Genomic DNA, 27,183 nt, shown 5'->3' on the forward strand with positions numbered 1-27,183 from the left:
AACGCAGCAACAAGCGCCAGCCGCCACCCATGTCTAACACTGGGGGATGGTATATTCTGCGTGAATGCAATGACATGCAATGAACAGGTTAGTTGCATTGGCGCGACGAAAAATGCGCTCGTTTTTGTTGCGCAGACGGCGTAGAATTCCAGTAAACCATGGCGAGGAAGGACTCGAAACAATCTTTCTGTTAGGCACACAGCGATCTATTAGTGTCAGCAGTTTTTTCTTGTACAATGACCAGTTCTCTTCAACGGTACGTTCAAAAACGTTGACTGTGCAGTCAGTAATGTATCATTCTAGTTCATTTGTAACGGATGTGGTATCGGCAGCATTGCAATCACTTATAGTTTTAATGGTTTTCTTGCAGCAAACTTCCTTCTTAAGTGTTAAGTGGAGAAGCGAGTGGTCACTGATTCCTTTAAGGTATGTTGGATGAGAAACCAAATCTGGAGCTGTTGTAAGAAAGAGATCTAAAGTATTAAAGGAAGTGCTGGGCTGGTAGTGCCTGTCGGTTCATGAATCAGCGGGGTTAGATAAAATCAGCGCAGATGTCTAAAAAATGGGTGCACTCGGAAGATGACTGCTTAAGGGAGGGAACACCGTTTTGCCACACTATGTTTGGAAAATTGAAATCACCTATTAAGAACCAATGCGATTTTGGGTATCGAACAACTAATTTGTTAAGAACATCAGGAAGATCAGTGCAGAAGTTGGTAGTGGAGTATGGCGACCTATAACCCGCGCAAAAGATGAGGTCGCCAGTGGGAAAAGCCAACACGAGTGCAAACTATTTCTAATGGTGAGTCAATGGAGAAAGTGAAGGAATGGACAGCAGAGCTCACGGCAATCAGTACACCTCCGCCCGTACGGAAATCGCGATTATTCACAGCGGCGCCGCGCACGATCTGAAGTGGTCCACGTGGTGCGCCTTAAACCCTTCTACGGACGCTGACGAACTTCCTTATTTTGTTGTTTTCTTTGCTATGAGTGCTTTTCTTTATTACTTTCGTTTGTATGCAGCATCGGGTCGATGCTTTTCAAGAGGGGGGTATTGACACGTGTACTTATCTTTATCGGGCGACCACGTTTCGCCGCCTAACAAATGTTATCGCACAGTGCGGGACGCGCCTACATGTATCCGAAGTTTCTGGAAAGTTATCGATGCTTCTATCCGCTGTCTGTTGTCGCCGAACCTCGTGTTATCTGATTTCATCGCCTGACGCGAATGGTGTAGAACTTTGTGGAAGGCACGCGGGTCCCAACGATTAGTCTGGAACGTTCGACGACTGCTGTATAAAAGCCGACGCGCTTGACCCGCTGATCAGATTTTCGACGACCGCCGAGTGTGTTCGCCGCTGCCGTTGTTCTTTGAGTGCAGCTTGTTTTTGAGGGCACAAGTTCGCCCAATAAAACGCTCGTTTCGTTATTCACAGCTTTGCTGCCTTCTTAACCGTCACTACCACGTGACAATATGCTAACCACCATTCCTCGCGACGCTCGGCACGTGGGTGCTTACTCGACTGCAAAGCGTGTAGGTTCAGTCCGGGCCTTAAAGGGAAGCTGAAACGGTTTTCCATTTCCATGAATTGCTGGAGTTGGGAAAACAGACCTATTCTTTTATGGTTGTGAATTTTTTTCTTCGTTTTGTTAATATAAGGGGCGGAAATCGCTTTCTAAATCCGCCCCCGCGGACACGCCCCCGTCGCTTCCCGGAGCGCCGGGTGAGGAGGCAGCCGGTGGAGAGAACCGGCGAGAGTGACGTCATTCCCGTGGACCATGCTGCCGGACCGGCGTGCTGGCATGTGCTGGCATGTTTCTTTCCGTCCTGCACTTTACTAAACGACGCTACAAGAGATCTGTCGCCGCTCACGTTTGTTTTGTTTTTTTGCGATTTTCGTGAACTGTGCTTCCTTTCTCTCCTGCGTGAGTGCCTACAGCCAAGAGCGCCAAGCATGCCCTCGTTCTGTGCAGCATTCGGCTGTGCGAACACAGGTGGGCGAGACGATGTGGTGTTTGGCATGTTCCCGAAGGACAAGAAGCTTGCAGCGCAGTGGGTCCGTGCGGTGAGGAGAGATAGTTTCCTGCCGACGAAAACAACTGTGCTGTGCTCAGACCACTTCCGCGACGGTGATTATCATCGGAGTTTGACGACGATGCGGGAAATCGGTATTCCAATTAAATCAGCGCGACTGAAGCCCGGCGTTGTTCAATCTATATTCTCCTACAAGAGAAACACCTCGCCACCTCCAAGAGCGGCCATCGCCAAGAGGAGAAAGCGTGAGGTTTGGGTTCCAATGTGCACACGGGCAATTTTTTAACAGATGATCACCTGAGTGTCGAACAAACGGCCTTACGGCGGCCTATGACGAAGCGAGGTGGAGGCACAGCCGGGAATATGGACATGCGTGCAAAGTGCTTGCCGTTGTCATCCTGTTCTGCCACTCAACTTTGTCACGGAACACTGTACTACGGCTGTTTGTTTCGATATGGTGAAATAACTGGCCGGGGGTACGTTTGCGCATTCAGTGATATTCGTTATTCGTCCTACCACGCGGTGCCCGCAGTTTAAACAGTTCATCATTCGTGTTAAATCGCATGACCTGAGGCGTTACGGTAATATTTTCATGCTCGCGTTAGAGTAGTTGAACTCGGCGTGTAAAAACTTCGTTCCGTAGAGTTCGCACTCACAGCTTGCTGCCCGCAGCGAAATGCCGCAAAAAACGAGGGTCGGCACAGCCGCGCCCGTGGCAAGGCGAACGGGCCCAAATAATGAAGTAACGTTGTGAGGTATTGAACTTGTAAGCGTTCGACGTGGTCTAGCCCAATACAGGCATCGCTGCTGGACGAAAAATGTTTTGTTGCCTTTGTACCTAGAGAACTAACTATACATCACGCACGGCAAAATTGTTATTTGAAAGTAATTATATTACATTACTCATTACTTTCTTACTACGCTCGTTCACTTGAATTACATTACCAATTACCGCTTTCAAAAAAGTAATTGCATTACTTTAGGATTGCTTCCAAAAAGTTTTCATGCCTACAAGAAGCAAAAAGCAAAGTATAAAGCGACGCCAATCTTTCTTCAAGGTAACATACACTTGACAATATTGCGTGCCCTCCTCCCATGTTTCTCCACGACACCTCAACACACTACCATCGTTCTGGCGCCGTACACAGCTTACTGGTGCATATTTAACGTAATCAATAAATTACTTTAGGCATGAAATTACAGACACCAAATAATTCACCATTACTAAATCACTACACAACTAATCCAACACACAATTTGGTGAAAAAGTATTTCAATTACTGTAAGTTATCCAACTGTTGCCATGTTTGCTCATATGCATGATATGCTGAAATTCATGACATCCATGCCTTTAACAATTTCAGGTTCCAGCAGAGCTCCTTGAGAACCGAGCCCGTGATGAACCTGTTCCACTACCATCACCAATCGAAGAGCTTGAAGCAGCCAGTGTGACACAGGCAGATAATGTTGAGTTTGAAGTAGCCAAACGCGGCAGTTATCTTCGCGATCATGTATCGACACGCAAAAAACCACGGAACTTTAGACAAGCAGCGGCAAGGTGCTTGACATCGCGGAATCGCACCCGTGTTTACAATCTAATGAGATGTTAGTGCTTCGGCATTCTTGCAGCAGCAAGTTCTCAGCGACACTTTAGCGCGTTTTTTCTCCCGGCATTGGAACGTGCAGCTACATGAAAAAGACATACGTGTCAGCTAAGATTTCCATCGCGCGGGAAGATGCACACATCGCTCTCGCTGTTGGCACACTCAACATCGTCGTTACCGCTGTTGCCGTCATCGTATTCTATATCGGCTGTTGGTTCGAACATGTACGGCGAAGATACAAGCTGTCCAAGAGAGCGAGAACGTTCCATAATACTTACAACTCAGCTGTCAAGCCAGAAGAGAACAGCATTTTGCGCGCTGAAGCGGCGGCGCCGAGCGGCGATACCCGTGAATGACGTCACAGCGGTCCCGACCAATCACGGGCAACAGCGGCGTTCGCGCGATGCCCTGAGACGCTGGTGCGCGTTTTCTTACAAAAAAAAAACAGCCGCTTGCGTTTGTTTCCGCCCTTTTGAAACAAGATATTCGTGTTCAGTGGACTCAAAACTGTAGAATGCCGCAGGGAACTCATTTTGTTTTCGAAAAGTGTTTCAGCTTCCCTTTAACGCATATATCTGCAAGGTAAAACGCCAATCTAAATAACAAAAATGCCTTCATTTCTCAATCACTTCGCAATAATAAGGCGCACGGGCTTTTCTAACCTCGCTTCGATGTCGTCCACCCGGGTCATCTCCATGTATCTGAAGACGGTGTCGAGTTCGCCCCACGGGTAGGTGGCGCTGTCGAGCGTCTGGTACACGGTGCGGCGCACTTCCCGCGCGATTCGCCACGCGTCGGTACGAACCGCTTCCGTGTAAACGCGCTCCATGTAGGGCAGGAACAGCGCGCTTCCCATGAGCGAGCCGGTGAAGGTGAAGCAGGTCTGCCGGTGGAACTCCTCGGCCTGGTCCAGGGTGTTGTGGTAGTTGGCGATGAGCTTCCGGTTGGCGAACCGCGCGGTGAACTGGACGGCCAGCCAGCCTATGACGAGCTCGACGATGACGTCTTTCGTCGCGATTAGCTGAATGATGAATTCGAAGTACCGCTGGTTGGTGGTGAAGATGGTGATCTGGGCGTGTGCGTGAGCGTGAGGCACATTACTAGCTCGTTTTTGTCAACGCGGTGTGTACATGGGGGCCGATATCTGGTAATTGTTGTTGAGCTTGCAAGAGCGCGCCGCAGAAAGCACAGGAAAAGGCACGAATACAATAAAACACGGCGATAGTTCCTGCTTGCGTTCATTAGGAGAATAACAGTATGGGGACTGCAAAAAACAGCAACGAAGGTATTGGGCAGACACACTGATACTTTGTCTTTATATGCTAACCTACTCTGCCATATTATACACACTCCTCTTAGCCCGCGAAGACAAGATTGTCTGTTTTGCCCACCTAATTTACCCGTTTTGCTGGGCGTCCAATCTGTCCAATCTGTCGAATAACGTTTGTTCAAAATAGCGCCGTGTTCTTTGCATTGGTGCCTTCGTTGTCGTCTAGTCCATATCGCGCTTTTGCAAGTTTACGACTGTCTGTGGCTTATGCAGAATCTGAAAGCTGTACATAACCCGTGGCCTGTTGACGGTTGACAGAGATTTTATAGCATGTAGTGCGAAATATGCAACATCCGAACTTACGGTTCTAGAGACAGCGCTTGCACGTAATACACAGGCCTGTAGGGACTCGTGGCCTACGCGGTCGTCAGGCATATCGGAAACCATGAGCCGCCGTAAACGAAGTATTGCGAGCACATGGCGGAGAAATGGTTTCGCGTGGAAGATATGCGTGGAGTAGAGGGTGGGTGCACTATCAAGCGTAATACGTGATTGTTTTCGCTAGCTGGTGGTATATGAGCGCTATAGTGGCTGGTTACATATCTGCGAGTATATTTCTCTATCGCTACATAACTATCGTAACTAAGATAACTCTCAGAACAAGGGAGCCTCTTTACCAACAGGATCGCAGTTGCATGCGCGTAGGCTGCTGGTTCTGATTTAAATTTTAAGCGTACTTCTGGTGAATCTTTGTATGACAAATAAGCGGCGACAATACATAATTTTCGACGCACACTATGGCAAGTCCTTTCACCAACTTGTTTTCACTGAAATGTAACCGATGTTCGTATATTTCTGCCGTATATTGGCGGGCTACTCGGGAGTTCCATAATAGCCCAGTCTCACCTAATGGCCACTGAAAAGCGTGCGCCCAATTGACTGCATCGTGCAACCTTGTGGAAGCGAGAAAATAGCGATTGCTTCAACGAATTTCAATGGGTTTTGGTTTCAATGGTAACAAAGCGTTTCTGTGACTGCAATATACAATAGCTTTCATTGGCAGCACAAGTTAGGTGTAATAGAGAGTTTTATAATAGGGGCCCCAAACGTTTTGGGGCCCCAACGGAATTGCGTCGAAGCCACTGCGCATGCGCGAGACGCGAACTGCATTTGGGTTTAGCGTTGGGAACGCTATTTCGCCGATTTAGCAGGAGCCATAATAGCGGCCCCAAAAGCTTTGCGTCGACAAACATGGCGGCACCCATCGAAGCGACGGCTCTAACCTAGCACAAAACTGGCTTCGTTTCGCAGTAACGCGTGAAGTTCGCAAGCTAGGAGAAGTGACTGCGGTTATCACTTTCTCTCAACTAGCGTGTGTTATGAATATTGACTCATTAGACGCCGCTGATTTTGAATTCTATTGTGGATTTTATGGCTCGTAGGCCTAACATGGCTAAGCTTGGCTGGTAAAAACTAGTAAAGTTGGTTTGCTCAAAACTAAGCGCAACAAATTTTTTTGCTGCAAACAGAATAACCTCTAAATTGAAATTAGGCCCGAATACACGCAAGTCAAAATTAGTATTCCTATCATGAAATCGTGTATTTTATTCAACTATTTCTAATAGCTGTTCTTTGACGCCGTAGTGGCGACTGTCAGCGCAAGACGCTATCCGCAAACGCAGAGCCCTATTCTAAAGCTATTCACTCCTGCGTGCCCCAACGTTAACAACCGAAAAGCTCTTTGGGGCCACAAACTATTGGGGCCCCTATTCTAGATCTCTCTATTGACTCGCCTTACATTACTGTTTCTGTAGTATTTTGCCCATTCCTGCCTCATTTCTAGCAACACGGCTCTACTTTAGAGTGGTACATTATCGATAAAAAAGAGCCAAATAACGGGTAGACTCTGCAAGACATTACGAATAGGTTGGTGCCACCGGGTGCGAACGTCGCTGTGAACTGGTACGCAAAGACAGGACAGGCTTGTCAACCGTGTCTCATGTTTACCGATGCCTACTTTGATCCTTATAGCAACGTGATTTAGTAACAAACTGAAGTCATTCTTCATTCTTCTTCCGAGTGTCGTGGTAACGATCGGCGTAAAGTTCAAGGCGCTCCGAGATTACATTCCGGAAAATGTTCGTGTAAGTTACCGCAGGAAGCAGAGGTGCCGAGAAACGTGTATACCTCCGGTTGCTCAAACTAGTGCTTGGGTGTAAACTGCCCTACGGGAAATAAAAAAAAGAGCTCGTAGTAGGGCCCCGCCTCACTTGCTCGTTTCCGGTCAGATCGTAGAAATCCTCGATGGTGCTGGTCCATTTTTCCCAGACTCCCGAGGTATCGGAATAGTTCCTTTTGAACTCGTACGGCTTGGGCGGGTCGTAGTACACCTGGATCAGTGGCATCATGATTTCGTTCTCGTAGTCGAGCATCTCTTCGAAGGTGACGCCATCCTGGACGCCGCCACCGTAGTGAGAGTACAGCGTCTCGAAGTACGTCCGGTGGGCTGGCGACCCCAAGCCAAGCGTAATCGCGTGCGCCTGGAACTCCTGGAGGTCTCTGGCGGGGCGCATGACAACCTGCAAGTTGGTAGATGACTCTGGAGGAACACTACAATGTAACAGTCGATCAATTTGTTAAAATAGAGATTCTTCTATGGTAGTTTCACGACGGACGTCCAAGGCGCATTCCCGCCGTCGTCGCCGCCCCTGCCATTGCGCTGTCCTGCGATCGACCGCACGTTCGCGGCTAGCGCGTGGTTGTTGCTGTAGGAGATTAAAAGACGCGGATCATGTTCGTATGCAAGAGAACGACGAAACGAAGGGACGCAAGGTCAGCCCATGGCTTAATCAACTTAGTCACGGGGCTGAACACAGGGCCTAAGTGCGACAAGCAGACCGCGTGGAAAGTGGGAAGTCAGAAATCTACCATTCATTACTGTTTGATGACAGACGGAATTCATGATAAGGTGAAAGAAATGGTCATTGACGACGAAGGGCATAGCAGCATAGGGAGTGATCATAAACGCATCATTTTGAATATGAGATATATGTAGTTGGAAAACCGAGCAAGGATCTCAAAATGGACCGTCCAAACACAACGCTGAACAAATAACAAATATAGCCACTAGAGTCGAGGAAGAACTTGGCAAATGGCAAAGCAATGATTGCCAGGGAAAACAGGGGGAAGGTGGGAGATGGAAATTCAAGACAATGAGGAAAACGAGAACAAGGTGATTGCAAGGGCCACCATTTCGACATGAGGACTTGTCTTCAAGGCAACATATGTCGCCTTGAAGAAGCCAAGTCCACTTGTTGAAACTGGGGCTGCTACTTTTACCATATTCTCGGTTTGCTCAAAGCAAAGAGTGGGAATATCGTGAGCTAAGTGTAATAGGACAGAAATACGCAAAAGGAAACATGCTCGTCGGAATGGAAAAAAAGAAACCGTAAACCTGTTGCAACAGGAACGAGAAGTAATCGGCGCACGATAGAAAGCATTCCGAGAGCACAGGTAGGCAAAAAAACATCTGTGTTGCCGCAGAATGAAGTAGCCAGAAAATGAAACGTATGCCGGGAGAAAAAGAAGCATGGCTCGAATACTGGTACAAGCAAAGATAAAAAAGTGGAAGTGAACTTTGGCTGTCAGAAATACGTGAGAAACAGAAGGCGTCACCTAGAGTAATTTGGAACCACATAAACGTATTAGGCAGTAAGTCGACAATACAGCAAGATATTCTAGACGATGCTGGAAACAAAGTGGAAGGGTAAGCGGTATAAATGATATCCGAAAACTAACAGACGAACTTTCCAAGGCAATGATGAGGTTATACTTGAAGAAAAAAAGAATATGAAAGAAACCCAGGTGGGAAAGGAGCTGGTGCTGACAAATTTCAACTGGAAGAAAGCCGAAGAGAAAATTCCTAAGCACACCGGCACAGACCTTGATGAGGTTCCCGTTAGGCTGATTGACGAACTAGGACCAAAATGTAAAAAAGCACTGTTGAGAACAGAAGAAAAAACTTTATAAATAGAAGAAAACCAGACAGTTGGCGACAAAGCAAAAATGAATTTAATTGATAAAGGTAAAGGGCAGAAAGAAAAATTCTTTCATACATACAGCTGACGATGCGGTCTGTTATATACAGGTTAACAATGCAGGTAACTAAATTAAACCTGCGAGCATAGGCATAGAATTATGGCATTCGGGAGAACTTCAGAATGACTTCAGGATGACTTCAGAATAGGTAGTCGTCTGCATTATAACCTATTTGTCCTTACTCAGCGTATCGAAATATGCAGAGTAGAAAAGAAACCTTATATCTGGCCTTTTTAGGCATTAATGGAGCGTGTGACAAGGCAGACCGCAACAGTTTGTACGCTATTGTTACAAGGATGTTGGGAGTATACAAAAACCTTACTTATATTTATATATACACAGGATGAGTCAGAATAGTTAAGAAGGCTGGTCAACAACAACACGCCGCAGCCAGCGTCTCCGATCTTCTTCTTCCTCTCCCTTCTGTCATCCTTCCGTAGCAGGAGCCCCAGGTGGCGAAGCGCCGTCTCGGCGCATGGCAGGCGAAGAATTGCGAGCGAAGTATGGCTTCAGCCGGGAAACGGGCAGGACGTCGACAGGCGTCTGACTTAAGGATGCATCAAAGTGTCGCGGCGAAATCTCGTAATTTACGTCGGTAACTTGACGTAGGACTTCATAAGGCCCTGTGCAGCGAGAGAGAAGCTTCTGCGAGCGGCCAACCCGACCATATGGTGACCAGAAGTGCACCCAAGCACCTGGTGCCAACTTAACATTGCGATGGCAGCGGTTGTAACTTTCTTACTGTATATGCTGCGAGGCTAATAAACAATATTGGGCGAATTGACATGCCATGCGAGCACGATAGATGACTTCACGAGCGTACTCAGTTGCACGACGTGGCACAATAGGGAGGATGGTGTCAAACGGCAGTGTGGGGTAGCGACCATACAAGAGATAAAAGGGTGAATATCCTGCGGTGTCATGTCGGGACGAGTTATACGCGAACGTCACATAAGCCAGCGTGGCATCCCAGTCGCGGTGAACGTCGAAGACGTACATCGAGAGCTGCTCTCCGATTGATCGGTTGAGACGTTCCGTAAGACCATTCGTTTATGCGTTGTAGTTGATAGACACCTTGTGTTCTGTGGCACAAGAGCGGGTGAGGTCGTCCACAACTAGACACAAGAAGGAGCTGTCGTGGTCTACAGACCAGGGCCGCTCCTTAACCTTGCACCTCAACGGTAACTGTGGAAGTGCGCCGTTCTAGAGAATGACGTCGTGAAGGAGAAAATCGGTGACGTTCGCTGCGCAACTTGTCGGCAACGCCTTTTTATCGCGTAGCGTGTCGCGTAATCAGTAGCGACGACGATCCACTTGTTCCCTCTAGTCGTCGTGGGAAAAGGGCCAAGCTGGTCAAGGCCTACGCGAAGAAACTGTTCAGAGGGAACTTCAATGGGATGGAGTCGTGCAACCGGTGCCAGGGGAGGTTTCTCTCGGCGCTGACACAATTGGCAAGTAGCGACACAACGACGCACAGAGCGGCAGAGACCCGGTAAGAATAACCGGCGTCGTACGTGGTCGTATGTACGCAAACCTCTAAGGTGTCCCGCCGTCGGTGCATCGTAAGGTTGTTCGAGAACCACGGATAGCAAATGACGAGGAAGGACAAGGCGCAACTTAGGGTCGTCAGCATTGACATTGAGGCGGTAGAGGATGCCGACAAGCAGCACGAATATGCGGCACGTGCCATCGGTGCTGCCAGATCGCACCCCAGCGATTATGGACTGTAAGGATGCGTCGCGTTATCGTTCAGCGCGCATGTCGGTCATGTCAGTCAAAGCCATCACACAGTTCACCTGATCATGAGCAACAGGATCGGGAGGATCCACGGGGTGACGCGAGGGGCAGTCAGCGTCCTTGTGGAGGCGTCCAGTCTTGTAATGGACACTAAATGAAAATTCCTAGAGCTGGAAAGCCCAGCGACCAAGCCGTCCTGTCAGGTCCAGTAGGGAAGACAGACAGGAGAGTTCGCGGTGGTCTGTGACGACCGAAAATTTGCGGCCGTACAAATATGGCCGCAACATGCCGACAGCCCAAACTAAAGCCAAGCGTTCCCGCTCGGTGATTGAGTAATTTATCTCGGCAGGAGACATCAGGCGGCGGGTGTAAGTTATCACCCACTAGGTACCATTCTGGTGTTCGGCGAGAACAGCGCCGATGCCATAGCCGCTTGCGTCAGTATGCACTTTGGTCGGTGCAGACGGATCAAATTGGGCAAGTCTGGCAGTGGTGATAAGAAAGCCGATGAGAGCGGCGAACGCGTAAGCCGGCTCCGGGTCCCATGACTATGACGTTTTCTTTTTTAGAAGATCTGTCAAAGGCCGAGCAACGTCGGCGAATTTTTTGACGAAACGGTGAAAGTAAGAACACAGGCCGACGAAGCAGCGCACGTCAGAGGCAGAACTTGGCACAAGGAAACTGTACGGCGCGAACTTTTTCCGGATCTGGTTGTAAACCGGATGAGTCAACGAGGTGTCCCAACACGGTGATCTAACGGCGCCCGAATTGACGCTTCGTGGAGTACAGTTGAAGGCCGGCTTTTCGGAAGACCGCAAGAATTGCAGCGAGTCGGGTAGGGTGGCGGTCGAACGTGGAAGAAAAAACAATAACGTCGTAAAGGTAACAAAGACATTTGTAGACCCGCAGCAGAGAGTCCATCATACGTTAAAATGTAGCAGGAGCATTGCGTAGGTTAAAGGGCCTAACTTTGAACTGATAAAGCCACCCGGCGTGATGAAGACCGTCTTCTCGCGGTCCCTTTCATCAATTGAAATATGCCAGTAGCCGGACCGAAGGTCGATCGACGAGAAGTATTTCGCTCCGTGCAAGCAGTCCAAGGCGTCATCGATCCGTGGTAGTGGGTAGACGTCTTTTCGCGTGATCTTGTTTAAGTGGCGATAATCGACGTAAAAATGCCAGATACCATTTTTCTCTTTCACAAGGAAGACAGGCGAAGCCCAAGGGCTGGCTGATGGCTCGATGACCCCTTTACAGAGAGTTTTGTCCGCTTCTAATGGGATGACGCGACGTTCAGCATGCGATGCCCGATAGGGATGCCGACGAATAGGATTGGTATCTCCAGTGTTTATGCGGTGGTGAACAACAGATGTTTGGCCTAATGGCCTCTCGCCGAAATCAAACATGTCATTGTGCGATTCAAGCAGTAGTCGTATATCCGTGGCCTGTGCGGAAGTGAGGTCAGATGCAATCATTTCGCGATGTCATCCGTTAAGGAACCATAGCTGTCAACTGCAATTGGCGCTAATAAGCCACTCTTGGCATTAGGACTCTCAATGTCAAATTCGCAACTACTAGAAACGCTGCCCATGAACATGCCGGCCGGAATCGCTTGAGGGCACAGGCTGAAATTAGGAAGCGGTAGAACGACGTCGTTATTAGTAACCGTGACCAACGTATGCGGAACAGCTACGTTCCGGTTCAAAAGCACGTCGATGATGGGGTGAAACATTTATTCCCCGTCAGAAAGCTGTGGCGGGGCGGTCGAAGTGACATAATTGCCTCGGGTGACATACGCACATCTTGAAGGGAGCACAAGCGCGAAGGGGCGGTACTCGGAGGATCGGCGAGTTGAGGCAGTTGTAATTGAAGATCGCCGGTCGAGCAGTCGACGAGAGCAGTATAAGTGGATAAAACTTCCACTCCGAGGATAACGTCATGGGGGCAGTTGTCGATCACAGCAAACAGAACAAAAGTAGGGCGGCCGGCTATATAAACGCGCAGTACGCATTGCAAGAACAACCAGCACGCCGGCATCGGCCACCCGAAGCGCTCGGGACCTTCTTTAAGCGTCTACGTGAGCTAGCACTCATCACAGATACATGAGCTCGAGTGCCGACGAGTGCGTGGACAGGTACACCATCTATTTTGACGTGAATTACACTGTTCCTTGTGGGGACAGCCAGAGGATTTGCTGCAGTAGTCGCCACAGCAGCACTAACTCCGAGGCTTGCATTTCCTAGTTCTCTGAACGGGTGCGGCCTAAAGCCATAGGGAACGAAAGGCGATGTGTCTGCGGCGAACGGGAAGATGGCAGACGTGCTTTTGGCGAACGAGGGTAATGTGCGCGCGGGGATGGTAAGCTGCTGTACCACGTTTTCCGAGGAGAGTTTGCGGCGCTGTTAGGCTCGGCGGTGGGCGAAACATTGCCGGCATTTCCATCAAAACGGCTCAGGTTGGTCGGCGTGCTGGGTGTTGGGGGCCACGAGCTGCGACAGTATCGGTCGACATGACAAATGCGGCGACAGGTGAAAAATATCGGTTGGTCGTCCGCAGTTCTCCACTCAGTCGGGTTGCGATAACGTGGAGAGAAGCGTCGGGGTGGAGCGAAAACAGTAGAAGGGCGTTCGTTAGCTCTGAGATTGGCGACAGCACATACAGACTGCAAACCAATGTTTTCAGGTTCCTGGCAAACTATGGCTTGTACGAGGAGAACTGAAGATGCGGTAGCATCAGGGCTACGCGAACAGAAAGCTGCGAGCGCCATCGCATCCAGTTCACGTCTGACGATTAGCACCACGTCCTCTGATGGCGACGCATGCTACTGTGTGCGTTGATCTTCACATGTCGACGTTGCGGCAGTATTGGGAAGTCTGGCGAATGGTTGCAACACGCGTAGGCTTTTGGCCTGCTCGCATTGTCGGCACTGTTTAATGATTGCGACAACTGTAGAGCAGCTCTTGCGCATGAGCAGATTAAACGCGTCGTCTGCAATGCCCTTAAACACGTGCCTGACCTTCTCAACTTCTGTCATCTCGTTCTCGGCTTTACGACATAGTGCCAGCACGTCCCGGATGCACGAGACTTAAGACTCCGTGGGAGATTGGGCACGGGAGGCCAGTTCCTGCTTTGCGGCAATATTACGGCCAGATGGTTTGCCAAGAAACTCTGTCAATTTCTCTTTGCATTGGTCGCAGCTGGTTAGCTCCTCTTCGTGCTTTTCTTACCACACCTTTGTCGTGCCTCTTGGGTACAACAACAGGTTAGCTAGTATAAGCGTAGAGTCCATCTCTTGATTCCACTCACGCGTTCATAGATGGCAACCCACGCTTCAACGTCGGCGCCATCTGTCCCGCAGGAAGCCTCAGGATCCTTGGGTTGCACAAGGACAACCGAAGGTGACGGCGACGTAGCTGGCGACGGTGACGTTGAAGGTGGCAACGACATTGATCACGCGTGCTCTCTGCCATTCATGGTGCGGACGTTGATGCGACGTCCACTGCGGAGCTCCGTTTCCAGCCGTGGTACACTGGCTCCTCCACCAATATGTTACGGGGACGTTGCGAGTATATATATCTACAATGTATATACAGCATGACTCAGGATATTTAAGATGGCTGACCACCAAAACACGCAGCAGCCAGCGTCTCCGATCTTCCTCATCCTCTTTCTTCTCTCATCCTTCCATAACAAACATTGTGAAAGGGGAAGGCTTAGCCACGATTGTATACAGGTTTTGAGAACGATTTACCTTGAAAATAGAGGTTGCGTTCTATAAGAAGGGTTGAAGAGTCGGGAGATAGGTAATATCAACAAGGAATTGATGCAGGGACGCCCTTTATCCCCACTGCTGTTCATGACGTGCATGGTGTGGATGTAAAGGGCGCGAGAAGGAAGTAATGTCGGACTTATTCCCGCACACAAGGAGGCAGGTACAGTAGTAGCAAAGCGGGTTCCAGGTTTGGTTTATGCGGTCGACATTGCATTGCTAGCTAACAAGAAAGTAATATGCAACGTCTGGCTAATATCTGTCGACAGGAAGGCGAGAATTTTTAACTCTGAAATTTAGCATTAGGAATCAGGTGCTTTAAAATAGTCACGCTGCACGACATAGCTGATGGAAGAGAAAGTAGAGTTCTGCACGAGGAGCTGGGCGCGGCCACTTAGCCTTGCATGACCGTCTTGTCTCTTGATTTACGCTAACCCTCTATCATTTCCTAAATAAACCCATCCCATCCGTAACAATTTTCAATGCAAACAGTGAACAGAGAGAGCTAATACAGGGCCAGGAAATGCCTCGCGTGAAAGAATATATATACCTTGGTATATGGATAAACTAAGGCAATAGACAAATGGAAACACAAGCAAAAGCAAAGGGGAAGAGAAATGCGGCCATAATGAAACACAGAGCACTGTGGGGAAACAAGGGGTACGAGGTGCTGTCGGGTTATGTTTGAATGGTGTAATGATTCCTCGACTTACATTTGGAAATGCGATTGTTAGCTTGAAATCAGGGGTAAAATCAGGACTCCATTGCAACCAAAGGTCAGTGGGATGCCTTGCATTGGAAGCTCACGGAAAGAATACAAATGAGGCTGCGCAGTGTGATATGGGCTGGACAAGTTTTGAAGCAAGCGAAGCTCCCAGTAAAATTGATTATGAAGAATGACTGGGGAATATGGAAGGAAGCAAATGGGCTGGTAAATTGTTCAGATATTTGTATAGGAAACACGTTGACTCGCATTGAAGGAAAAGCACTATAAAGCCTACTAGCAAGTATGCGGTCGGTATTGTCATCAACTTGGCAACAAAGAACGTCAAACATAAAGGGACACAGGCTGAGACAATCTCATGGGTTGATCATGGGTGGCAATCACTGGGCAGGTTTTTTTTTCCTGCCATGAGTAACTGCGTAAGAGGAAAAAACGATATCAGAAGGAAATAAACAATTAATGTAACTCAAAGGGAAGCTCTTATAAAAAACTTTTGGAAGCGAGGTCAGGATGCCTTAGAACACATGCTCATACAGCGAGACATAACAAAGAAGAAGCATGTGCTTGCTGCGGCAAAGCTAGGGAAACGGTGAAACATGTTTTATTAGAATGTGAAGATACCTGCCCCGCGGTATATATAGGCACCCCTTGCCTCCTTGAAACCACTGGGCTCAGCGAGACCAGGGGGAAAGTAAACAAGTGTGCAATAGAGATTAGCAAGAGACGATCGAATGATTGGTGGAGAAAAATGTGGGGAAACGACTAACCACAGAGGCGTACAAAAACAAAGTTCACAGGAGGGGTTCAAAAAGTTTAGATGTAGAAATTTATCCTGGCTTTTGCTCTTTCTTTAGCGTAGGTAGGTCATTAGACAATAACAAGAACTTCGTGGTAGAAGGGAACGCTTATGGCATCCATCCATCCAAGAAGCGCGAAAGGAGAGGACGGCTCCATACATGTTTCGTCATTGGCAGTACAGTGTGTAGTTACATTCATCATCATCATCATCATCATAATCATTATCAGCCTGGTCACGCCTACTGCAGGGCAAAGGCCTCTCCCATACTTCTCCAACTACCCCGGTCATGCACTAATTGTGGCCATGTTGTCTCAGAAAACTTCTTAATCTCATCCGCCCACCTAACTTTCTGCCGTCCCCTGCTACGCTTCTCTTCCCTTGGAATCCAGCCTGTCACCCTTAATGACCATCGGTTATCTTCCCTCCTCATTACATGTCCTGCCCATGTCCCCCCATTTCTTTTTCTTGATTTCAACTAAGATGTCATTAACTCGCGTTTGTTCCCTCACCCAATCTGCTCTTTTATTCCTTAATGCTACACCTATCATTCTTCTTTCCATAGCTCGTTGCATCGTACTCAATTTAAGTAGAACCCTTTCGTAAGCCTCCAAGTTTCTGCCCCGTACGTGAGTACTGGCAAGACACAGCTTTTATACACTTTTCTCTTGAGGGATAATGGCAACCTGCTGTTCATGATCTGAGAATGCCTGCCAAACACACCCCAGCCCATTCTTATTCTTCTGATTATTTCAGTCTCATTAGTTACATTCCTTGAGTGCTAATTGCCTTGACATCTACTTTAATCGTGAGATAGGCTAAGCCTTCTGTTTTTGCTTGGGCTGCTTAAGTTGCTGCATTTTATGCAACTGCAACGCTAAACTTATTCGCTTATCGTTACTCCCAATTTTATCTATTCGCAGTATTGAAACAAACGACGTAGATTCTATCGCCCTCATCATCTACATACGATAGAAGCTATAGTCTTTGCCTGCGGTACACTTAATCTGAAGCAGATGACCATGTCATTCCTTACCTCGAACGAGGACTGGCTGATGTAGTCGGGGTGGAACTCGAGCAGGGAGGACCACCCCCAATTGTTGCTGAGTTCAAGCATGCTTCGAAACACGTCGACCGACTCGCTGTCACGTGACAGGGGGTGAGTCGGCCAGTGCAGGTTGGCCTCGCGCATGTATCCACGGATGCGCGGCACGTAGTCTGTGTCCTGCGTCACGATATCGTAGCACGTCTTGAAGAACCGCGCCGCCTTCTGCGCCACCGTCTGCCCCTCGGCTGGGACGTCTTCTTGCCTGCCGGGGATAGGAGAACGCGCGCAGTAAGTACCAGCATGGATACCTGTGCCTGTACTTGGATCTCTGTCTACATTAACAAACTCCAGGTGTTCAAAATTATTCCGGTGTAATACAGTACGGCGTGCCTAATAATCAGATCCCAACACAGCCACATACTGCGGAACTTATGTTTAACAACACTAATTGAAGTTTCAGCACGAGGTGGCAATGAAATAAACGAAAATTACGCAACGTGTACATTCTTCCTTTTAGCCTGTGACCGTTGTTTGTATCGGGTTCTAAGTGTTATCAAATTATAGTAAGGCGCAAGAGGCGTGTCCTCGATCTGAAATTTCATCAACGGATGTCGCCGATGCTATATCGAAAGAATCACGTCTAATCATGTTGCTCGCACGAAGAGAGGGCTCACGCATTCTATTATGCAAATGAGCACGAGAAGTTTCTCTAAAGCGGGCCGTGATACACGTATAGATCCACGGCTAATTTACTAACAAAGAGGTCTCTGGCGATGTGGTTGCGGTGTTCGCGCCGTTGCCGTGTGCTACCGTTCAGTTCGGCGATCGCCTGTTGTTTAAGCGATTCACCTTTGGCTACGATTCCGAATGCACAGCAGGTTAGCGGTAAAACGTAGTGACCTTAATATACGCGTAAGATTCTTGCTCCACGAATATTCGCATCAGGGTTTTGGTGAAAAGAGAAAGGGAACGACAACTATGAAAGAGAAGCTACTTTGAGAAGGACTAACTAAAGCTAATGAAAAAAAAAACTTTGGAGCCGACTAACGACAAGGAAATTTCGCAATACTCTACATTAGTATCACAGGTGTATGCGACGCTCCCAAAGTATACTTTCCACCAGCAGCATTAGGGCAGTGCTCCCCGAAACAGCCGTCGGCAGTGCCATGTCGACTGCTGCACATCATCATCATCATCATCATCATCATCATCATCATCATCATCATCATCATCATCATCATCATCATCATCATCACACCATCATCAGCAGCAGCAGCAGCAGGAGGTTATACTCCTTTAAGACGCTGAGGGAAAGCCCGCTGTCAACTTGGTAATGCTCTGTCTGGCATCGTCGCCTCGCTTCTTTCGCATTTCAGTTACTTCGGCTCGTTTTTGAAGCTCAGCTGTGGCTGCGCAAGCTCGTACAGCGTGGTGCGACTCGCGCCAACGACGTTTCTCGTCGGTTTTGCGCTTCATCCTCTCAGCAGGGATTGAAAGGCATGCTGTCCTTTGTGTTGTGTGGGCGATTTTAATGTATGTATGCGCGGTTCGCTTCACTTCTCTGAGCGCTTGTAGACTCAGCCTTACGGGGGTATGAACCATTGCATTTTTTGCTTGCTTAACGGGGGTATGGGCCTTTAAAAAGGTAACGTTTCTTTTTTGATTCTACCACTAGACTGGACGCCGCGTCTCTGCACGATGTATGCGTGATTCTAAGGAATGTATTCACGCTACGCTTCATTTTGCAGAGTTCTTGTAGCCTGTGTATTACGACAGGCATGAGCCATATTTTTGGCTTGCTTAGAGGGGTATGAGCCATTGCTGACTATGATAGTTCTTTTACCAGCAGATCGGATGACGAGTTTTTCCAGAGTGATCATGGGTGTTAGCCGCCTAAAGCTTTCGCCTTAACAACGTGCATCCGCTGCTGCAAACGACGGGCTGCGAAAAAAATTGTACAAGTCCCACGCACTCTGGCGACCGGTGTTATCGAGAGCATTATAGAACCAACAAGGACAAACGGCGCATAACGACTACACACGTGATGCAAACTTCAATGACGAACGGGTCGGTCAATGACAATGGCAGACCTTGCAGAGTAAGCGGAAATGTTATTCAGCATTATGACCTGTTTAATCACAAGAGACGACTTGCTCAACCGTCAACGCCTCCGGATCTATGAGAGGCGTTTGCTCGACCTTGTAGAATCCCGCCAAAGCGCCATCGTAAAATAAGAGACGCGCTGGGAATATTCCGACAAACGTGAACTGTCGTGTCTGTCCTCATGGTCAACTAGAAGGTACACGCGCTGACTTACCCTCTTTAAACTGACAATGAAGATTGTTGCCGCGCAACTCGGCCACACGCGTCAAGCGTGCTGGTTAGGCCAGCACCCATAGTCTAATTGTTCGAACATAGGGTTACAGTGCTGGGAAACCCGTGTTCGAAAGCCACACGCACAAACGCAGATGAATGCACGCACGCACACACAAGTATATATATATATATATATATATATATATATATATATATATATATATATATATATATATATATATATATATATATATATATATATATATATATATATATATATATATATATATCCTCAGCCGCAAACGGTTTCGTGCTACCAGGCACGCGTCGAGGGGTCTCCATCCAGGTCTCATAAAAGGCCTGAAACTGACAAGCTCAAAGTAGGGGAAACAGCCCAAGAAAAGTGAAGCTTCAAAAAAAATTAAAACGGAGTCGCCCCTGAAAACATTACCGCGACAGTAAAACTGTACAAATAGTCGTCAGAAAGCTATGTACATGAACTTTATGAACAGAAAAGCACCGGTTGCCTACCTGGCGGACTGGGCAACCGTGTCGATAAAGTGACGGGTAATATGCTGGCGCACCGACGACTTGTTCTTGAAGCGGCCACACACGAAGCGATAGAAGTCTTGGCAGGGCCCTACTGACCAGTCCATGGTTTCGTTGAGAAGCTGCAATCAGCAATGTGTCAGTGTAAAAGTGGCTTTGCTGACTGATTCGTTCGTTGTCGACACGCGGTGCGCAAATTGGTCTACACTTTTCACGTGCGCAGAGCTTTTATTCGTTACCCGGAAATTTGGCAGTTACACGCGAAGTGCGGGGAGCATTCATTCTGATAGGAAGGTTCAACGTTACGGTTGAACTGCTCGGACATCTAGCGATAAGCGCTTGCCACACATTGGCGCGACCCAGCGAACAAGTTAGCTCCTGCTGTACATAAGGAACATCCCCCCGGCAGCTACCAGGCTTCTCACAATGTTGACGGGCCGACCTCCGCCAGGGGCATTGTAGTAGTCGCACCTAGATGGCGCACGGTATGAGAACGTCGGTAAGCCATTGGTGTTATACAGCAACCCGTGATAATATCAGATAACGTTACCTTGCCGTTGACTGTTCAAACCGAAGCATACACACAGCAGCTGAGCATGAAGACTCGGGTCATTGTAGAGCACGTGGGCGCAATGGACATGCAAACAGCGCAAGGCTGAACGCGCTCATGATCGGCCGCTGAAGCGACTGAACCTGTCGCGGTGACGGTACGGCCATTTCACTTTGTCGTTTATGCAGCCAAACTCCGCGTCTCTCGATACCTGCCCCCGAACCTCCCACGCGCGAGCTGCTCATGCGTTGTAAGCGGGACAGCACGTCAAAGACGGCGGTGGTGCCGACGGCGTGAATTCGCTCCAAGTGTCCGTTTGTATTGCTATCGAAATAGTACTCTGCGTTCAGGGCAGAGACATTTCATTAGAGGACTCACTACACTGGACTGCGAATGTTGAAACAAAAGGAACGCAGTTCTCTGCAAGCGCTGCACAAGGTGAGGCAAAAGTCGCTATAGTGATTAAAGCGAATATTCAGGAACAATAATAATCGATTGTGCATATAATTACGATTCTGAAGGCACACGCATTTGCTTTACACACTGCGCATGCAAAAAAGACATGTCACTAAACATCGTTGGCGGCTCCCTCTTGCGGGAAATACAAGCTTCATGGCGCCATCGGTGCCGCGAAAGATGCCGGGATTGCAGCAATTTCTTATGGCCTGTAGAGCTACTATATTGTTTGACTGATCTGGCATTTGTCATGGGTTCTGACAGATACAGACTTAATTAGGCGAGTTTCGAGGACACTTTCTGTGTCAAAACGGTTCCAATAAAAAAATAAAGTTGAGATCCGCGACGTCACAGCGTTCTACCAGCTTCGAGGTTACGGCAAAAAAATTCAAGGGTTTGAAGTTTCTCATGCATATTTTACTCTAGTAAGGAGCATATTTCCGTAGAATTAACGAATAAAGAGTTATGCAAAAAAATACAGCGTTCTGAATGGGAAGCTTATAAGCCTTCAAATTAGTTTTACGGTTCGTCTTTACTGCCCCTTCAACACATCAGGTAAAGTTGCGTCGAAAGGAGGTTTAATTGGAGGAGCAATGTAGAGGCCGAAAAATCGGCCACGGCCTGACCGCACTGGTAGAAACGGATTCATGGCTACGTTTAGTGTCCACAATAAACAAGGACAGAGTGAAAGAAGTAAGCAATGTTTCTTCCTTCTTTCACCAGTGCTTGATCCTTGTCCTAGGCTAATGTTCTAGTCAAAATCATTTTCCTAAGCTTTATTTGAGGGGGTATGATCCGAAATGCTGCTCGAAATGTCATTTCGGTCAAATTTTCACTCGAACTCAAGGTCAGAGCCAACGTGGCCAGGGCTGCTAGTGTCGTGGCACCGGCAGCAACGGTGTCCATTTGCTCAGAGAAGCTTCGAGTCCAATGGGATACACAGAATGTTGCGTGAATCGGAGTGCCAAGTACAACTGGCTATCTCGGCTAAACCATCGAATCGTTCGCGCTCAAACATCTCACAAGGGTGGACATTTTGTTGTCGATGTGATCTAACATCGCATTTCGTGGATCACGTGCCCGTTTCGTCCATATTAACTTGAATTTCGGTGGTCCCATACGGTGATTCCACATTAAAAAAAATGCAGCATTTGTGTGATGGAAAGTCATGCTGCCATATAAAGTTGAAGCGGTGAAACAAACCACGTGCTGCAGTTCGCCGATGTAGCCTATAATTTCGGTTTACAAATTACAAGTGGCGCCGTAGTGTAATTGTAGCAAAATGCGCTTGCTTTGCCGCTTTGTTGTAGTACACTTTAAAAAAGTAAGATTGTTCTAGTTGGTGCCTTGTTTTCACAGCACTCACTAACTTGGTATTGCTGCTATAGACGCTTACACCTGTTCAACTGCGGTTGAACAGCTGTAATAACACAGACTTGATAACAACGAGGTTAGCAGCATTACTGACTAAAGGAGGCAGTCCCCGTTACTACTGGGTCTTAGCTACCAATTCAAAACGCACTCTGCACCACGGGATACAAAGTTCAGAAGCTACTCCGAGCGGTTTCGATATATACATTCTGGGCTAGACACTTTGTATGCGATGAGGCTTACTGAATTTAGAATTGGTAGGCGAGATTTATTAGCAACAATGACTACCTTGCTTAACCTGTCAATGTTAATCCTTGTACCGCCATCCACTGCAGTTATACTATAATCACGAATGTTGTGACAACCGGTAACTACAAAGACGTTTAAGAATAGGATTAAAAAAAAACCCAAAGGGAGGTGGGCCGGCGCACTGAGAGCAACGTGGCATAGGTTTAGGGAGAAGCACCGATTCGGGACGTTGCTCAAGGCAATGAGAGATCGCCTCTGGTGCGGTACGGTTGGGTCGCCTCCCCTACTGTGTCGCAACACTTCATTTTTTTGCCATCTCGGCTGTTACAACAGCGCTTAAAAAATTCTGGTGGTAGAACCCTGCCATGGCGGCGCCTTACGGCTTCCAACGTGTAACCGACGTTTCACATGCAGCTTGGGGACGTCACTGTGCAAGACACTGGCTTCGGCTATGCACGCCATAGCGGAAGGGTTTCGGATAAATTTCGACTACCAAGGGGGATTCCTTCGTCGGCGCGTAGAAAGCTCGCACTTTGTCAACCTAGTCGCACTTCACCTCTTATGGAAGCACAAACGCCGCGGCCATGTGACCTCAGCCTCAGTACTTACCAGAGCCACTGAAATGATTGTTACGCAGTCGCTTTTACAATTCCGAAAGCAGCTCGAGAGACAAAGGCGAGTCTGAAAGGCTACGCGATCGCTTGTCATCTCCGGAGTAACCCGTGTCCTGTCTTGCAGGTACTTTGAATGCGGAACCAACTACGGCCAAAGCCAAACACCCTTGGCCAGACACGTCTTTCCGGTGATCGCGCACGCACCTTGGCGTATCGCATGCAGTCCTCGTCGCAGGTGGGCTGTTGTACCTCGAAATTTCGCGCCACGAACAGCGCCACCACGCACACGCCGACGATGACCAGCACGGCGACGCCGCAGCACATGGCTCGGCGCCACGGCAACCCCGCGGCGAAGTGGCGCAGCTTCTCGGGCACGGGAACCGCGGCTGCCACGCGCTCGCGTACCAGCCGGCGCTTGAGTTTGCCGCGGACGGTGTCCACCAGGTGCGGCGGCTCCGCTTCGGGCACCGCCGGCGTTGTGCTCGAGGCCTTGCTCCTCTCCGCCTGGAAGTCCAGCGGCTGGTGCAGCTTGACTCGCTGCGTGGTGGAATGGAACCCGGGAAGACCACGTACAGCCGTTTATTTTTATTTATATAAAATACCTTACAGGCCCTATGCGGGCATTGTGTAAGGGGGGTACAAAATCAAGGGGGAAAAGAAAGAGTAAACAGCCTTCTAAAGTGTAATACAAAAGATACGCCTCAATGCAGGGCTCATTACTACCAAAAACATGTAAAAGGAACAACTGAAGTAATGAAAGGCCACAAAGGTACGCTTAAAGAAATAACAGAGACGAAGCGATATTGTTAACTACTGTGAACTGTTGACGATTCGAAAGAAAATTACGAAGCCATGTTAGAGTGAAGGAGTCAATTCGAAGTGCAGTTAATTTTGCAACAAGGCGACAATGAGCTACACGATCAAATGCTTTGAAAAAGTCGAGAAAAATGCAATCGGTCTGCTGGTTATTGTTCATGTTAAGGTGCAGGTCAGTCGTGAATTCGAGTAACTGTGTCTCACATGATAATCCTTTCCTGAAACCATGTTGATGGCGAAAAAAGAAATTATTGGACTCTAGGTGAGCCAATATTTATCCGTCGCATTACCGCCGCTATGCTATTTTAAACGAATGCGTTTTTTTCTTGTGCCACCTCTTCGAAACTTTGCTGACCGTGGCTGCAGATTCCGCTGTCTTACCCAATAGTGTACACGCAGAAAACGTGTCCGACGGTTGGAATGGAAATTAGACATCCGGCACAACAGTCCAACGCTTTAACAACAACGCGTCTCAGTTGCAAGCATACTTCTGTCGCGCAGATGGGCGCGCGCATTAAGTCCTGTCGCACGTGACCGAGACCACGTGCGCGCGATAACATACGCGCGCGAGCTGTGCCTGCCATGGGCCCATTAGCCCTTGGCCGCGGAAATGCCACGGGAGAATAGCCGACTTTAACCGCTGCATTTCACGTCGTACTTATCTCCGCATATGCCTCCTTTCGTCATTACTTCCTCGGCAAACGTCAAATATCGACTGCATGCTCGTTACATCGCGGCGTCGACGTCTCGCATTGTGCGTTCGCATGAACTGCAGTTTCTGTTTCGACATAGCTTGTGGACCAGGCAGTCCAGGAACACAACAGTCGTACGATGTTAAAAATTGTGCAACGGGCTGCGTTTAACTCTAAACATTGACTAGATTGCACATTGCATGGGATGACAATAAAGACAATTTCAATCGCGTTTATTTTTTGTGTAACTTAAATAACCTCTCCACGACATCTTAGCTTTCCAGCATGAGCGTTCCATCTGTACAATTACTGTTATGCTCGGCATTTACCACAGTGCTCCACGTCATTGCGCAAATGTGTCAGTCCCGACAATTTCGTTTGTTAATGGAGAATTGTACCTTATCCTCAATGTCGTGTTGCCACTTGCGAAACAGCGGAACTCTGAAGACGTCAACCGGTGGCAACGGTGTATAGCCGTACCGTAACGCTTTCTTCGACTACAATGCCTCAGGAGCGTTTTTGTGTTGTATCATTAATCTCGCATAAGGGACATGAAAAAATAATTCTGCTACTCGTTAACAATTGTTGCTCCCACTGCCTTCACGCCAGAACGTTACGAGATATCACCATCAACGCTAGGACCTACATCAGTGTTTTGGCATGTCATACAATGTGATACTACCATTAACAAAAAGCAGAAAAAGTATACCGTCCACTCTAACAAGAAAGGAGTTCCCGCCAAATCTACTGAAGGGCAGTCGAGCTCTCCGGTCGTTCATATATGATGGAAATGATGACTGGTATATTGATCTGTCTAATCTTCATGCTTCTGGATTGCGATGTACTTGTGGCTTCGTTTACTACGTTTATATGCTTTTTTTGCATAAATTTGGGACCAATCTTATTATGCTAAACGCGTAAGGCAATAAGACTCTCTGCACATGCATAATCACTGTGATTTATTACACTCATAACACTATATTTTGTTGGAATCACACAATTTTCAAAGTCCCGAAGCCGATTTAAGCCATTATAGGAGGTTTAGGGAAACCCACCTACATTCCAGCATTCCCTCTCGGACGGAAACATGTTGCTTACAGCTCCCGTAGGAATTACTCTCAAAGTTCTGTGTAGTATATATTCTAGGAATCCCCATCGTAACAACAGCTGTCACAGTTCAATATCTAAACTGTGCTGGCACCTTCTCATGTCTTAACATTGAGGTTGACATTCTAAATTTGATTACACGTTACGAAGAATGATAGGTGTAACGTTAAGGGATAAGAAAAGAGCAGATTGGGTGAGGGAACAAACGCGAGTTAATGATATCTTAGTTGAAATCAAGAAAAAGAAATGGGCATGGGCAGGGCATGTAATGCGGAGGGAAGATAACCGATTGTCATTAAGGGTTACGGACTGGATTCCAAGGGAAGGGAAGCGTAGCAGAGGGCGGCAGAAAGTTAGGTGGGCGGACGAGATTAAGAAGTTTGCGGGGACAACATGGCCACAATTAGTACATGACCGGGGTAGTTGGAGAGATATGTGAGAGGCCTTTGCCCTGCAGTGGGCATAACCAGGCTGATGATGATGATGATGATGATGATGATAATAATAATAATGATGATGATGATGATGATGATGATGATGATGATGATGATGATGATGATGATGATGATGATGATGATGATGATGATGATGATGATGATGATACGATGACAAAAGCATTCCCTTCTAACCTCCGAATAGCGGAACCGGACAATTCAAGCTTCACCTCAAAAGTTAGAAAAACGTTCTGCAATTTCCGACTCTGCTCGCAGATGTCATGCTTGACTTGAGTGTTACTTGTTTTTCAACGCTTCGCTCCATTAGTAACATGCCGCACGGGACAGATTGTCCACGACAGCCAACGCATCGCGAAATGCCAACACGCATAAAGCTGCGCTCAAATTTCGCATTAGGCAGTATCGTAATCGTCGGTGAATTTTTTTTATAACTTGTACACTGTCGTAAAACTTTAGTAGAAGGTCCGTCGATTTCTGCCCCAACACCCGGTGGCCTTGTCCCAATACTGGTGCATAAGGGGAACCTTCGGACACTGCGGGCCTAACACTACTATTCTCAAACGATCTTCGACTCGAACCTCTTTCTCCACTCGACCGAGTTGAACACAGCGGCGCTCCTCGACTGAAGAAGGCACTACGCTACTCAAAGAATCGCTGGGGAGGATGTAATGCGTGGTGACCATTTCTTTCGAAGGGAGATGCTTCCATTGACTTTCTTGAGTCGACGTTAACTGTTCAGTTGGTAGAATCGTTCAGGAACAAGGGGCTCAGAAGCTTTGGGCTGTTAGGGACGAATGCATCTCTACTCAGCTCCCTCATAACGCGAGCGGTTGCGATAGAGGGACGGACAGCAGGGGACGCTCTTACCCCTGGCTTCTGCTTCTGCCTTTTGGTGATGATCTTGCGCAGGTTTGGCAGGTAGTGCAT

The 27,183-nt window shown here is 48.0% G+C and overlaps 1 protein-coding gene across 1 annotated transcript; it reads right to left on the reverse strand.

Annotated features, from left to right (window-relative positions):
- Positions 1-4,264: 4,264 nt before the first annotated feature.
- LOC142591400 (neprilysin-1-like) lies at positions 4,265-27,183 on the reverse strand. Its single transcript, XM_075703727.1, has 6 exons — positions 27,124-27,183; positions 23,391-23,723; positions 19,929-20,068; positions 17,070-17,343; positions 7,180-7,488; positions 4,265-4,708 (listed from the first exon to the last, which is right to left on the reverse strand). The coding sequence occupies exons 1-6, from the start codon at positions 27,181-27,183 to the stop codon at positions 4,265-4,267; spliced, it is 1,560 nt and encodes a 519-aa protein (XP_075559842.1).

Source organism: Dermacentor variabilis, chromosome 8 (assembly GCF_050947875.1).
Source record: "Dermacentor variabilis isolate Ectoservices chromosome 8, ASM5094787v1, whole genome shotgun sequence".
NCBI classification, from domain to species: Eukaryota; Metazoa; Arthropoda; class Arachnida; order Ixodida; family Ixodidae; genus Dermacentor; species Dermacentor variabilis.